Source organism: Falco cherrug, chromosome 3 (assembly GCF_023634085.1).
Source record: "Falco cherrug isolate bFalChe1 chromosome 3, bFalChe1.pri, whole genome shotgun sequence".
NCBI lineage: Eukaryota > Metazoa > Chordata > Aves > Falconiformes > Falconidae > Falco > Falco cherrug.
Window position 1 is genome coordinate 77,173,771 of NC_073699.1, and position 15,322 is coordinate 77,189,092.

A 15,322-nucleotide genomic window follows, 5' to 3' on the forward strand; every position below is an offset into this window, starting at 1 on the left:
CAAGTGTTAGTTAACTCTACTAATAAATGGTTAAAGAGGAGATCCTTTTGTGTGGGTCTCCTCATTCCCGTTTCTATACTTTGCTGGAGATCTGCAAATGTGTTTAACATTCATGAGCATCTGAAACTTGTCTGAGTGTTGCTTTTTTTCTAGCAAGCCATCTTTTTCTAGCAATCCTCTTCTTGGATCAAATCCATTAGTTCATTTCCCTTGAGCTGCTCTTTCAAATGCAGAAGGATAATGTTTAATTTCAGGTAAAAACTATTTTAAACAGAGCAGGCTTCACTATTCATAAAATAGTTTTTTGTTAAATGCATTTTTTGTAAAAGTATTTCTGACATGACTGAATTGCTGGGCTGTTATTAAAATGTTGTATTTTGGAAACAGTGACATTTCCACATGGTCTCTTACATAGGCTCTGCATTTGTAATCAGTTGCTGCTTTTATAAATGGTATGCAATGCACAGGAGGGTGAGTTCGCATATCCTTTTCTGTTCATGCACACTGGCTTGTGAACTATAAATGGAACAAAAGGATGAACTTCAATGAGCACTTGCCACTTTGCAAGATAAATATGTGTTGATGGGTTAGAACTTTGTTGATATGCCTGAAGTAGTTTAAATAAAGACTGTGCCACATGTATTTTTCTTGTTATTTTTAGAAGTCCTGCTCCAGTGCGACCTGAAACTACGCCATCAACTGGCCCTACAGAAAAGCAGGAGATTAAAGTTTCTCGTGTGAGGAAGTTAACGAGGCAGTACAGTTTGTGAGTAACGTGTAGCATGGTCTTTGTGTTTTTGCCTACTACAGCTGAAAATGAATGGGGATGCTAATTATTGCTCTAGCTATGCCTTCTGAAAGGCATGAGTGCAATTACATGATAATGATCTTATACTGATACAGTTCCTTTCATCACTGAGAATCTTCAAGCTTTTAATACAAAATGAATTTGCCGGCCCTAAGCAGTTGCTAACCCTCAGCACTGCAGGCCTGCTGCCTTTTTCTGAGTTTATAGGTTAGGAATTAAAAAACTCTTTTCCGCATGAAAAGTCAAAGACCTGGTGTGAGCTGGAGCAAGCTGCTGTGTCTGCTTCATTACAACCCCATTTGCAAAATGAGGAAAATAGTCCTGAGTTGTTGGGTGGTCAAGCTGTGCTGTCAGCCATTATTTCTCAGAAAGTGCGCTCTCTCTCTCTATCGTTTTGTCATAAGCGGAAATTACTGGCTGTAGCTGTAGCAGCTCAGCAAAGTCCCTTAGATCTGGTAAGAGTGATCTGTGATGTGTGCCTATAGGGCTTTGGCATCCCATTTACACATATTTCATCCGATTTGAGAGTCTCTAGAGATGTGAGGTACCGAAGAGATGTGGAAATAAGTTTGTTGATTTGTCATTCATATGAAAGGACAGGCAAAGCCACCAGAAACTAGGGAAAAAAAGGGATAATGTCAGCATAAACTAATTAGTACAAGAACGCCAATACCATAATGAAGAAAAAAATATGTATGCTTTCTACATGGAATGGCAACTGTTAGTCCCTCCAGCAATTTAACATTCTAGCATCACTAAATATACAGCAACATTAGCAAAAGTTTTTCTTCTCTCCAGAAAGATTCTAATGAATTTCAGTATGTAATTATTTTCTGTCTCACTATTAAGAACACTGGCTTTTGTTATGGAAAAAAAGTAACAACCTGCATCACGAAACCCAAGAAATTATTCAGGAGAAGAAACAGAAGAATGAATCAAATTGAAACTAAGAGGAAAATGAGTAATTAGCCAAACTGGTATTTGTCCAAGAGACCAAGGCTGACATACAGGAACACACAGCCACAGCTTGGTCAGCAGACCACATAACATTCTGTCTTTTACTATGATACATAGAATCGTAAAATTTGTTGGAAATAGATTGGAAAAAAACTTTAAGATCATTGAGTCCAACTATTAACCTAGCACTTCCAAGTCCACCACTAAACCATGTTCCTAAGTGCCACATCTAAATGTCTATTAAATACCTCCAAGGATGGGGACTCAATCACTTCCCTGGGCAGCCTGTTCCAGGGCTTGACTACTTTCTGTGAAGAAATTTTTCCTACTACAGGAGATGGGAATTGTCAATTCAAGCTTGGAAGAGAACTCAGTTTCCCTTACTGTTTGCTAATCCTGAAGGTAATGTGTGACAGGGAACTTGGCAGCATTTGGTAGGAGAAGTTTCCTAAGGCCTGAATGAACCTGCTCACTCACTCTGCCTAGCATAGTTCAGACAGCAGTACGCTTTTCTTGAACAAAACACCACTTCTACGTCTTTTTCTACAAGCCAGGGGAAGGAAATCTCCTACATATTTCAAGATGCATCTGATTTTTCAGAGTTTTGTATAATGCAGGGACCTGTAGATAGCAGTCAGCAAAGGAAAAGGCTGTGACATTGAGAAGAACCAATTATTTGATGCTCTTCATATAGCAGGTAATGCAACGGGATGTAGCGGTTGATCCTATTCATTGAAGACACTGATGTGTAAGGACAGGCAAGAATTAATGTTCTACTGCAGGTATAATCACAGGTTTTGTACACACACTTGGAAAAGTTTTTGATTTAAGTTTTAACCTAAACAGGTTGTTAAACCTGGTCCTCAAATACTGCTACATGGCAAATGTAGCTACTGAGAAATCAGTTTGTAAGAATCTGGATGAAAAAAATTGCTCTTGGGTAGGTTACTGCTGGAGAGGGTGTGTTTACCATTAAATAGAAGGTAACAACCAAAGGAGAGGAATAGGTAATAGGACATCAAATAATGAAAATAGGTACCTCAGGGGGTCATCCCTGAAGCGATAGCATAATCAGCTATTACTAGATCGTTCTTGTCTGAGAAAGTGTTTAGTTAACCTGCTCTTAAAGGGCAAAGAGAAAATCCTTGGACCAGAGACCAACACCTCCCTTTTCTGTACATGAACAGTCGGCTGGTCCCCCAGAGCTGCTGAGCACCTGCAGAACAAGTGGCCCCACGCACTGAGGGAAGGAGGAGAGGGTAAATGAAAATGGGTGAGAGGTTGTCCTCGAGAGAAGGGAAACAATGCCAGGGGCCACTGCGAGTAACAATGCCACATATAATTCAGTAGTGTGTGGGCAGAGGAGAATGTGAGAAGGCAAGAGCTGAAGTGATGAACAGTGCGGTGGGAGGCAAGTAGAATGGAAAGGAGACTAGAGGCAGGGTCATGTGGTGGAAAAGGCGGTGGTGTTGATACACACACACAGACAAGCAACATTTAAACAGTATATTTTAAAAAAATTATGTATTCAGGAGTGAATTCTCAATTTTTGATTGTGATTTTTGAGGAACCAGTTCTGAGCATGCCTTGCCCCCATGTGGATTTTCAGTTGTCCGGTGTTAGTCATGAGGAACAGCACATAAACACATCTAACCAAACTTGTCACCTATGCTATGCTCGTGTGTAGGGCTGAAGAGTCATTAGTCAAAAATACAGGCTGTGATATTTTTTAATTTTTTTTTTGGCAGACCCAAATTCTATGCAATTGAAATTATCTTGTGTCTGGAATGCAAATACAGGAAATGCAAAGAAACAGTGATGGAGTATTGTGAAAGAAATATAGTGAGAAAGGCCAATTCTCAGTCTTATAGCTAGCATGCTAATATTTCATGACTGAGAAGACTGGACCCCAACCCTTAGCTTTGGATCACAGACACTAAGAAGCCTTTCTGAACTGGCAAATTCTCAACAGTTTTCCACTTCATTGTATGCAACAGAGCAGCTTTACCCAGCAAGGATACCGGTGTGTTCCAGCTGAGAGAGGGAACAAGGACTGATAAAATGTCAGCTACAATGTTTCTGAGAGATTAACTAGGTCAACAGCCCAACTCTGGCTTGTTGCATTAATAAAACATCTATTGAACAGGTCCAAAAGATTTTGCATTTTCTTTCCAGCATAAAAACAGTGTGTTGTACATGCTCTGGTGCTGAATTCTATCCTTATTCAGAAGAAGTAAAAAACGAAGTTGGAAAAGATAACATTAATCACCATAGCTTTATATCATAATAAAAAAACCCATCGCTATCACCCAAACAACCTACCCTAAGGCTGTGTACCCTGTTATGTCACGTAGTTGCCGTACCGTGTGGCCCAGGCATGCCGTCTTCAAGTAGCACTAAACCAAGTACTGTTCAGTTCTGGAAATGTCTGTTATACTGGCATGGCAGGCTTCTGTGCACTGTGACTACCTAACTGGTAGTTAAAATTGATGCCATTTTATAAGAAGTATTTTTTCTCACCATTTTTTCCCTCTCTTTAAACTGTCAAGCTGTAGCCTTTCCTTTTAACACATCAGTCCTGGTAATACAGATTCTGTAGGCCAAATTGTGACTCTTTTTACCTCCACGCAATTGCAATTAGCAATTGGAAATATTCTTGACTCAGGGCTGATTGATCCCAATCATTTGTAGTCAATGGGACTCTACAAAAGTAAATGAAGATATAATATTCTCTATTGGCCTTCATTTAGAGGTGACAGTAGGTGAGACAAAAGAGTTCAGCTTGATGGCCTAGAGCCCAAGGGAAGCATGCAATCTGGTTTTAAATAAAATATTTTCTTTGTAAATGGAATAAATGGGACATGAAAAAGATACCCTCACAAGAATGTTTCTAAAGAGCTCATTTTGGGAGTCAATCAAAGTCCTTTAAAAACAGTTTGAAAACAATAGCATAGACTAGCTGAGTAATAGGCATCAAATCTTCCATTGGTCTAAAGCCAATGAAGCAGTCAGTCCCATGGATGAATTGAACCAGATCTGTTCTTATCAATACTGCCAGCCTCTGCAGAAAAGAATGAAGTACAGTAATATCAAATAAGTTCATTTATGTATATATACATACTTCATAGAAACACTGCTTGCACATCATACCCGTAAGATTTCCATTTGCAGATGGGAGTTACCTAGCCAATCCACTTCTATGGAATATTTAAAGCTTAAAAATCTAATTTACTTGAAAAGTTAGTTTCATTACAGATGGAAGAATAAATAGAACTCATTGCAAAGTACTACAGCTGACAGGTTACCAGGGCCTCCTCCAGCACAAGTACTGTCAAAGTCCAGTGACATATTCTAGTGAGAAGATCTGTCTGCTTTTATCAACTGCAGTGATGAAGATGACCTTCCTCCAGCACTGGCAGCAGCAGCAGCATCGACACCTGTGTCTTCAGCATCTCCTGGGTCACAGAAAACTTGTACGCCACAGACATCAGAAGGACAAACACAGGTTTCACCTGGTGGCAAGGTAATACACAAAGAAATCAGCTTATTTCTGTTGAGAGAGTATTCAGGAGGGGACAGAGGGAGTTGCAGATAACATGTTCTCCTCGGGTGGAGTAAGTCCACGTTTAGTAGTTTTTAATGCAGAGTTGCAGTAATACATTTAACCTGTTGTGTAAGAAATGTTTAGAGCCTGCTCCAAGGCCCAGCTAAAATCAGTAACAGTTTCTCATCAACATTAGGGGGCAGTGGATCTGGATTCAGTTAATGTTTACCTTGGTTTCAAAAGTGCATAATTTTGTTGTCTGTCTTTCCTGAATAGCCATCCTTAAAAAACATGGTGGGAAATTTGAAATACATTTGGCAATCTATGCTTTAATGAATTAAAAAAAGCCCAACCAAACAACAAACAGAATTACAGAAATTAAATGGGGTTTTTTTCAATGCTGGGTTTCTTCTTTGCCCTTAGAGTTCCACAGATGCTGGAAGTACCTTTGCTTTGGAGCCAGGTGACCTCCTGATGGATTTCACAGAGGCCACACCTATGGTAAATAGTTTCAGTTTGCAACCAGGAAAATTTAACAGTTTTCAATAATTTTTCTGCAGCTAAGAGAATGAGATACTGTGCAATGTGTTGGATAGTGCACAGGAATGACATAATTTTCCTTGATATTGAATGCATCCTTCAAACTCAGCTCAGTATCTCTGAAAATCGGTCCACAAGAACAATGATCTTCTGTGTGCTTTTTTTTTATTGTTGGATAACTTCTCATTTCTCTCTCCTACCTGGGTATCTCTACACCTTGTTGCACTGGTTTCAGGAGCTTCTTTGTCCTTTTAACGTAGGTTCCTAATGTGATCACAGATTGCTTTTGGGAGTTGTCTGAAAAGTCCCTTCTCCCCACAAGTTTTCTTCAGACTTACCCACTAGACAATCCAAAGACGTGTACCTGCACTTCCACGTTTCATTAGCAGATTCCTTTGCTTCACTTTAAGGCAAAATAGTCTATAACATGTTTATTATTAACTTCTTTTTTTTAGAGGAACGTGTTTTGTTTGTTTGTTTTCTTAAAAGCCAAGGAGAGATGCAGGTCCCACTGAAGTCAAAATGCTCTCCACTTCAGTGATCCCAGGATTTCATCTCTGATTCCGAGCAGATTACTTGAAGGATCGCAGTATGATCCTTAACTTTCTCCAAGTCATCCTGCATTGCAAATAGCTCTAATGCCAGATAGCTCCTCTGCTGTCCAAAGCCATTTTTGCTGTCTTCTACAAACCATGTTTAAAGCACATAAAAAGCACAACAGGGAAAGTACTATGTTTTTGGCATAAAGACTTTCGTATTAAGATACATTAAGAGTATTCTGTCCTAGGCATTGCTTTCACTACATTGTTAGGTCCTTGTTTACAGTTTTAGAAAGGCGTTGTGGGGATGTACCTTTTGCTTCAAAGACGGTGAGGTACCTGTCTGTAAGTAACTGCGTGTGTCCTGTTACCACTGGGTAAGAGATGTGGCTTCCCCTGCAGGTCTGATGAAGTGAAGGCTTACCCCTCCTAGGCCTCTCCCTACTTCAAAAAAGGGATGTGAATATTCAGCTGTGGCTTTTTTGGCTTCAGAGGCAGGTTGAGGTGGGCACAGGGTGTACTATGCCTAAAGACTTGCTGCTGTAGATGGGAAGACATGTTTGACGTAGGGGACTGGGCAGAAACTAGGGAGCAGCTGAGACTGTGCCTGGTATACCGCAGTTTGGGAATGGACACCCCTCCCTAGAAGGACAGCGAGATCTGCAAAGCTGTCCTCTCATATGTAGTTTCAAGCCTGTGGAATTGTTTCTTCACAGAGTCCTTGAGGGCACTTGGTGGTCCTTCTATAACTTCAGAGGTTCAATAAGTATGTTCATCACCTTCCATCAAAGTGCTAATAGATTTCTTATTCTAAAAAACATTATACCGTATCTTCCTGTGTTAATCAGAATTTTTTAAAATGAGGCATGGAGGCTTAAGCAACTGACCTGCTCTAGGCAACATAGGATTGTTTTTTGTTTCCATTAATAGAAGTCAGCATTACACACTTTTCCTTTTCCAGCTGAGAATACGAGTTTTTTTCCCTAAATATTTTACCTAATCATGCTTTCCCCTCCCCTACCCCACCGTCCGCTGACATAATTTATCATGCCGTATGTTCATAAACTAACCTTCCATGACTTTCTTGGGTTTAGTATTTTGGAGAGCATGTACTGCACAGCATCAATCAGCCCTCATTGTTTTGTTTAACATCTATAAAGGTCAGCTTGTTCTCTACAGAGCAGTTATTGTTTACAGACCTTTCTCTGCAATTTCACTGGCTGCAGGCTGCTCTCCATTGAAGTTTGAATAAAAAGTTTACTCTTCAGGGGGAGAGGCTCCAAACAAAGGCAAGCTAAGGGGAAATGTGTAACTTTGAGCCAGTCTGATTATTTAATAATAGGGTCAAGATCATGTACAGCTTAACATCGTGCTGCTGTCGGTGGTGGTAGTGTGCTGGTTTTACATGCTATGACCTGGCCCTTGGGGTATTGCTTGTTTGTTGCACCCATTTGTTTCACGTTCAGTGACAGGTACAATATAATAGGTGTCATTCACGCCACTGGATTTGGGGTATTTGCCTGAGGTGATAGTGTTGGAAATTCAGGTTCCTACACAGTCAGGGGGTTTCCTGCAGAGGGGTGTTAAAACAGCTGTCTTTGTCATCTGGACTAGATGACAAGAGACAAGGCACATAAATTAGACACCTAAAATCAACTTTTTTTTTCTTTTTTTTTCTTTTCATCATGATATATGCTGCCAAATTTCCCCAGTTCACTGGAGAGCTGTTAATTTGAAGCAGTTTCAGTCTTCCTCCCTTCTCTTCTATAATTTTACTGGTAGAGAGTGATTAATAGTTACTGACTCAACTGCATGATCTTTGTTGTTCAGTGTCTAATCAATGATGCTTCTTGATGGCCTTGGGTTTTATCCATGTTTTGCTGCTGTTGCCCATATAGTGGAAGCTTTAATGCATGCTGAGAGTTACAGTTAGAATTGGAGCTCACAAAACCAAATTAACATATAAAAATGGAAAGATTAGTGAATGGGTTGGATTAATAGGATTCATTCAGGCTGCCGTGCAGGGATCAGAGCAGTCAAATTTGTCTACTTAGTCAGCCTGGAGGAGCTACTGTGATACATACACAAGAACCATCTGATCTATAATGGTCACTTAGTCATCAATACTTAGACTGCCAGTAACAGCAGAGCAATTGATGATTTCAGAAAAAAAATATTTCAGGAAATAACTTTGCAGAAGAAATAATGTACATTTACTAATGCAAATTGCCTAGAAAGAAAGGTGCCTTTTTGTGCTCTGCACTTCTCAAACCACGTGGTTTATTCACTTTTCATTTTTCAAGTATATCTTACAATTAGTTGACTACAATGCATTACTTGCTGTCCTTAAAAGTGTGGTAACATGTGCAGAAGAAAATCTCTATGTTTTTATACCACTCCATTGTGACTTTGAGCACTGTACCTGGCTTGTATATAAACAAGATTTAATCCCTCCTGCTTCTATGTTTCAGAAAAGAAATAGATTTTTTTAAAAAAATACAGAATTATATATGAAGAACTGTAGTAACCCATTATGAGCATCTTTATTGTGGTTTATAAAAATTAATTTTATCAGTGTAGTAGGGTCTTTCTGCCAGCCCCCATACCCCTTGTGTTTCTAGCTTTTATGGAACTGGAAATCAGAGCTTGAGCTTCAAGCTATTCTGTTCCAGATTACAATCAGTGTGATTTGTGACATGGGTATGAATGCAGAGCTGTCTTGTTTAATTACAGAAAGCTCAGTCCTACCACCCTAAATGAATGTAACAGCTGCTACACCATGCTGACAAATACCTTCTCAACCAAAAGAGACAGTGTGCAAACTTTGGCTTGACCTAATTGAACAGGAAAAAAGAAATAAGAATGAACAGTTCTGTATATAAAATGTAGCTATTCCTAAACTGGGACTAAAGTTTATAATGCAAAGTGTGTGGTCTAGGACTAAATCATGATCACATCTGAAGAGATATCAAGAGAGCACTGATTTACAGCTGGCTATGTACTTGCGAACTATAGGTGTTCTTTTTTCATCCTCTATCGAGTCAATAAATTTCTAGAGCTTCACCTGCCATCTATTGGTGGAAAACGGGAAGTAGAAAATTATTTTCCTTTTCAAAACGAGATAAAATATTTAAGAGGTATAAATTATTGGTATGATAATTTTAAAAAGAAAAATAAATGGTCTTCAGTGTAAAACTAGATATTTTTATTTAAGATGAGTTGGAAACTAATATTTCTATTTCAGTGGCAGCATTACTAGCCTATGCAATTCTATTCATTGAAAGCAATCTCACTGAGTCTGAAAGAGTACAGAATTTGATGCATTAATATCTACTATTTTGGAAACAAAGTGAAGGTAACCAGGTCAAAAGCCAATCATCTCATGGTGAAGTTCTGAGAAGTATTAGTATCTTTATGGAGGCAATAAAACATCCTTGCAAACTCTCATTAGATAGTTAGAGCAAGCAAGGAGTAGTGAATAGCGGAGAATGGGTAAGGAACCTTTTCATGCCACTCCCCTTTAACATTTGTTATATTTATAAAGAAAAGTTGATGGGATTTTTAGTTGCTAAATTTTTATGATGGTTTTGCAAGGTTGCAATAAGCCAAAGAGTAGGAAATGAGTTCAGTATTTCTTGCTTTCATTTTAAAGAATTGTTCACTTACTGTGCAACGCAATTTTTCAGTGAAAGACAAGCAAACATATCAAACTCTAATACTTCCATAACAAGTCCTTTTCATATTGAATTCTAAGAAAAAGTGGCTGTAATGGAATTCAAGACTAATATTTGATAAGAGCATTAGATAGCATGTATCTCCTGTCTAACTGGCTGAAAGTATTTATCAGCTATCTCTGCATGCCCCAAAAGTCTTTAAAACATCTCAGTCAGAGATGAATTTATAAATGCTTTATTTATGGTGAACTACATACTGAAGATAAAATAGGTCTTCCTCATAAACTTATGAAGGCTGTGTGATATATATTTAAGAATTAGAAGCTTTCTACTTCTACTTCTTCATAACAAGAAAATATATTTTTCCTTAGTACAAGATGTATTGGGAACAGTAACCATGACCTGGATTCAAAGCAGAATGTTCAAAAATGCTATTTTCCAAGCCAGCTTCTCAGTTAACTGTATTTGCACATTCAAGCTGATATGCAATGGCCCATTATGAGCAAAGGAATTTGCACAAAAAAGCAGTCTGTTTGTTATACATACCATTAAGAACCAAAAGAAGTAAGCAACGTGTCAAATGTGCATTTATTCCCAGTTTCAAGTTCACACCCTTTAACTCCATATTAAACTAAGAAAAAACAAAGAGCAGCAATTGCTTTAAGCAAACAACTTTCATGCAAAAATGTTGTAGCAATAGGCAATAAATCTAGTTCCATATGAACTAAAGGAAAATTTTACTAAATTTACTAATGTTCCAAAGGACCATTTTTTTTGCTGCAAGAAAAGGGCTACAACCAGATAAGAACACAATTCAAAGGGGTGCACTGTAATGCCCAGTCAAACTGAGTACGAGATACTGACTGAAGGTTTGCAACAAGTGCTCAGTGCTGCATGCAGTGCAAGGCTCCTGGGAGCACACAGTCTGAATCAAGCAAATACAAATTACCTGAGCATCATTTAGGTTATATAAAGCATGCTAATAACTAAAGAGGGGACATAGCACATTTAAAAACAGTCATGGCACTTGGGCAGCCAGAATATTGGGTGAATACATTTTGGACTGGGCTTTCACACTCCCTGGTAGCTGCACAGATTAAAGCATTATAAATAGGACTTACAATTAATATGTGTCTTTGCATGTTCAAGCACAGGTCTTTATTGGTGGATGCCAGTCTCATAAGCTGTCTGTTGAATTACTAATGTGCAACATAACTGAGTGTCAGGCTCAGAGACTGCCTCTTGGATCTTATTTGATCATTCGCTAAAAAAATGTAAAACTCCTTTGACTGCTACGCAGCTATTTGGGAATTTGCTCTCATTCATCCATTATAGAAGGACACACAGAGTCAGTGAAGAAACAAAATGAGAGAATGCTAAAAGATGAACTGTAAATATCTAGATTTACTTTTTATTTTGCCTCTAAGTGATTTAAATTCATTGGCTCAACTAATGTTTTTTCCCCGTTATGTGTATGCTGAGCAGAAGAACTCAGTGTGTTCTATAGATGTGTGACAGATGATTCAACACTTGCCTATTTCTTTAACTTACTGAAAGTGAATTCTGCAAGAAATAAAAAGATCCACAAAGTGAAATCTATTGCTGACTTTGCACCAGTGGACACTGTGATAAATTGGATATGATGTGTACATGAGCAAGAGAAAGTACTGAAAAGATGGGAAGGTGTTAAGTGGAAAAAAGTGCAGGCGTGTGATGGTGCACTGTGCCTACTTTATATCTTCTAATTCACTGCTTTTAAATAATGAATGGCCCACCAGCTAACTTTTTATAAAACTTGAGATGAAGTTAAGGGTGGAATGTCAGAAGGTAGTCTGGATCAAAAGCCTTTCCCTGGAGAGGTGATAAATTCTGCCACGTACAATTATTTTTAGTCACCTTTGTACATTTTAAAATGCTGTCTTAACCATCCTCTGGCATTCCGTGTGCCTGCCCCATGCCTGTAGAAATTATAAAATAAGCAAATGCCTATCCATAAATCCAGTTTCTGCCAGATCTTGCAAGCAGAGCTGGTCCTGGATCTTAAAACTTTGGCTGGACTCCATAGCAGGCCTGCCACATGGTGGGAGCTCATTTGGGAAGTCATTTACACTGCAGCACTGGTGGGTCTTCTACCACCTGTGTGCCTGCAGGGAGATAGAGCCAGGAAAATAGCTTAGAGAATGGCTACTGCTCTGTAACTAAAGCCTGTGAGATTGTTGAATAGTGGCGGGATGTATGCTGTGTCTGTACAGTGGGTGGTTTGATGGCCATTTAACAGACTTGCCTATGAAGCTGGAGGACTGAGGTTGTGGTTTCACAGCTGACCATGTAGATCTTTCTGTAGATGGGGACTGGATGGTTTCATCTGTCCCAGCTTCCTTAGTGGGGCTGTGACAGGAGCTGGATCACTGATCCAGCTGAACACTAACCCCACAGACAAAATTTTTTAGCTTTAGGTCAAATCATCTGTGAAACCACAGGGTTTCACAGGTGTTTCTCCTGAGGACTCTGGGAGTGATAAAGCACATTTGCAAGCAGTGTAGTTCCTGGAGTAGTACTCCAGACTGGGGTCTACTTTGCCTGTTGAAGTAACTTTAAAATGAAGTTTGATCAGTTTAAGAGAGGGAGTCTATCTGACTGCAATAACAGTGACTTAAGGCCAACTGACAGGCAAGATCCTAGGGAGATTGCTCCCTAACAATGCAGAGCATCTGAAACTGCCTAACACCTTAGACAGGGCAGTGCAAGACTGTGTGCTTCTCTTTTCATGTAAAAAGTGCAATAACCATTTCTAGTCCAAAGCTTTTCTAAGTGCCTCTGAAGTGATACAGATTGGCGTCACTTCAGCAGTGCTTAGGAAAGTCAGAAAACTTGAGGATCATAAACATCATTGTAGCTTAAAAAAAAATAAATAGAAAATGCTACCTGCAATCCCTTTCTCCTACCTCCTCATCAAAAACTTGATCATTCCGTGACAGCAGCAGCTTCTCTTTTGCTTGAAATTAACATCAGAGAAAATGAAGGAGATCAAGAAAATGCAAGCAAACAGATTTTAAGCTGGCTGACATCTACCTCCTGCTGGAAGCTGAGAAGGCAAATCTTTAGCAAATCTTTTAGAACCTGCATATTGTAAATCGTGTGATATGTTCAATCATACTTCTGCTTCATATATTTTTTTTATTTCAGATTATTGCTTTACTTTTCAAATGAATGTTTAATGTCCTTAGCAGCCGTAAGCAGATGTAACATCTGCCTAAGTAGAATAAAAGTGAGTAGACAGGGCTTTTCAGACATAGACCATCAACTTTTGGATGTACTGGCAGAGTTTCCTTTTCCTGTCTACAATAATCAGTGTAATAGAAAAATGTTCAGCTTCTGTGCAAAAGCCTACTTGAAACTAGATATATCTCTTTATATTTGCTCTCAATGAGACAAGTATAGTGATGAAGCTATTACGTCTCAAAGTCTTTTGATAAAGGCATATTAATCACCTTTCCTTTGGCCTGAGAAGTACATAATTCCTTTTGTCTCAGCAGCTATGAAGTTCATAATCTCTCTTTCTCACTGTGATCAGTAACAATTGCATTTAGACTCCAGTGAGTAACTCTTGTGTTTGTTTTCTTTCCAACCCACTAATGAATTGATATATGTGTAATTCTAATTCACATTTTTCCAGTGTGATAGCAAGTGTGATGTAAACTGCTTGGCTGTTCTGTGGAATTTCAACTGAATGCCTCCAAGCTCCAACAGAAAATGGAAACATCTGCTTCCCGAGCTGTTTTTTAAGTGGCTGGGTGACTCAACTTGTACAACCAGCAAAAAAGAGCAAGTAAACTTTCTTTTCATTTGCCACTCAATTGAATAATCAGAACTGATAGGAAACTTCTTTTTTTTCTCTTCTTCTTCTTTTTCTTCTTTGATTAAAGTAAAATCTGGTTGATCTACATTTTCTTTCAAAAGCCTGTACTTTGGAAGACATCCTGAACCAGATGTCCAAGAGTGGTAAGAATGGTAGAGAGAAGGATCAGACCAGTTTGAAATGTTTTCATTTTAGCAGTTGTGAAGTGTTTTAGTTTCAAGTAATGTCTGTTAATTAATATCAGTGAGCTCATGTTTCCAAACAAAATGTCCTTTCTAAAGTAGGCACTAAAAACTCCTCTAACAAAATGCTGAGTGGAACCCTTTTAAAATATGGGAGGTTTTAAGTATAGAGAAAATTGTATCAGCGCCAATTCTTTTGTAAGACATTCAGTTTGAATAACTAGGCATTTTTTGATGAGAATTCTGAAGCATTTCCAGTAGCAGTCTCTTCTGATGAACCGCAAGTGGTGCATAAGTGACCAGAGATCTTCTCTCATGGCTTATCTACTGATTCATCCTCTGCTTTTTACTGTTATCATAACAGTGGGATCATTCCCTACTGAAGCACAATAATTATTTAATTTGTTGTAGTCTGCCTGCTACTAGCAAGCAAGAACGAAACAGAGACCTAGTCATTGGCTTGTGAGATTTACATCAGGACAGATCTTTTGCTTTGACTTTGTACAGAGCCTAGTACAAGTCTTAGAACCTGGAGGAATTGCAGTAGTAGAAATAACTAGTAAATTAAACTGATAAATTGAAGTTTGCATAAATCTCAGCATGTCTGTAGTAATCCCACAGTTTCTGTGCCATGTCCCAAATATTGTAGATCATAGAGGAAAATTGCAATTTAATTGTGGAAGGAAGAAAACAGAAGTGGCTTAATTCCAGCTGTCCTGCTTTCAGCTGTGACAGAGTTAACTTTCTTCTTAGTGGCTAGTACAGTGCTGTGTTTTGCCTCTGATGTGAGGACAGCACACTGATGGGTTTGGTTGTTGCTGGGTGATGTTTATACTAAATCAAGGACTTTTCAGTTTCTTGGGCCCTGCCAGTGAGAGGGCTGGAGGGGCACAAGAAATTGGGAGGGGGCACAGCCAGGACAGGTGACCCGAACTAGCCAAAGAGGTATTCTGTACCATATGGCATCATCCTGGGTGTATAAACTAAGGGAGGAAGAAGGAAGGGGGGGACATTTGGCATTATGGCGTTTGTCTTCTTGAGTAACCGTTACACGTGATGGAGCCCGGCTTTCCTGGGGATGGCCGAACACCTGCCTGCCCGTGGGAAGTGGTGAATGAATTCATTGCTTTGCTTTGCTTGCATGAGCGGCTTCTGCTTTCCCTATTTGTTCTTACCTCAACCCTCAAGTTTTACATTCCTTTCTGATCCTGAGCAAGCA

The 15,322-nt window shown here is 39.0% G+C and overlaps 1 protein-coding gene across 2 annotated transcripts in view; it reads left to right on the plus strand.

Annotated features, from left to right (window-relative positions):
* EPB41L4B (erythrocyte membrane protein band 4.1 like 4B) overlaps window positions 1-15,322 on the plus strand; it is a 172,858-nt gene that overhangs the window by 136,231 nt on the left and 21,305 nt on the right. For both annotated transcript variants that reach the window (XM_055705548.1, XM_055705549.1), the window contains 3 exons: window positions 662-766; window positions 5,153-5,288; window positions 5,733-5,810. In XM_055705548.1, the coding sequence (XP_055561523.1) occupies window positions 662-766; window positions 5,153-5,288; window positions 5,733-5,810 (319 nt within the window). The remainder of the gene's footprint in view (window positions 1-661; window positions 767-5,152; window positions 5,289-5,732; window positions 5,811-15,322) is intronic.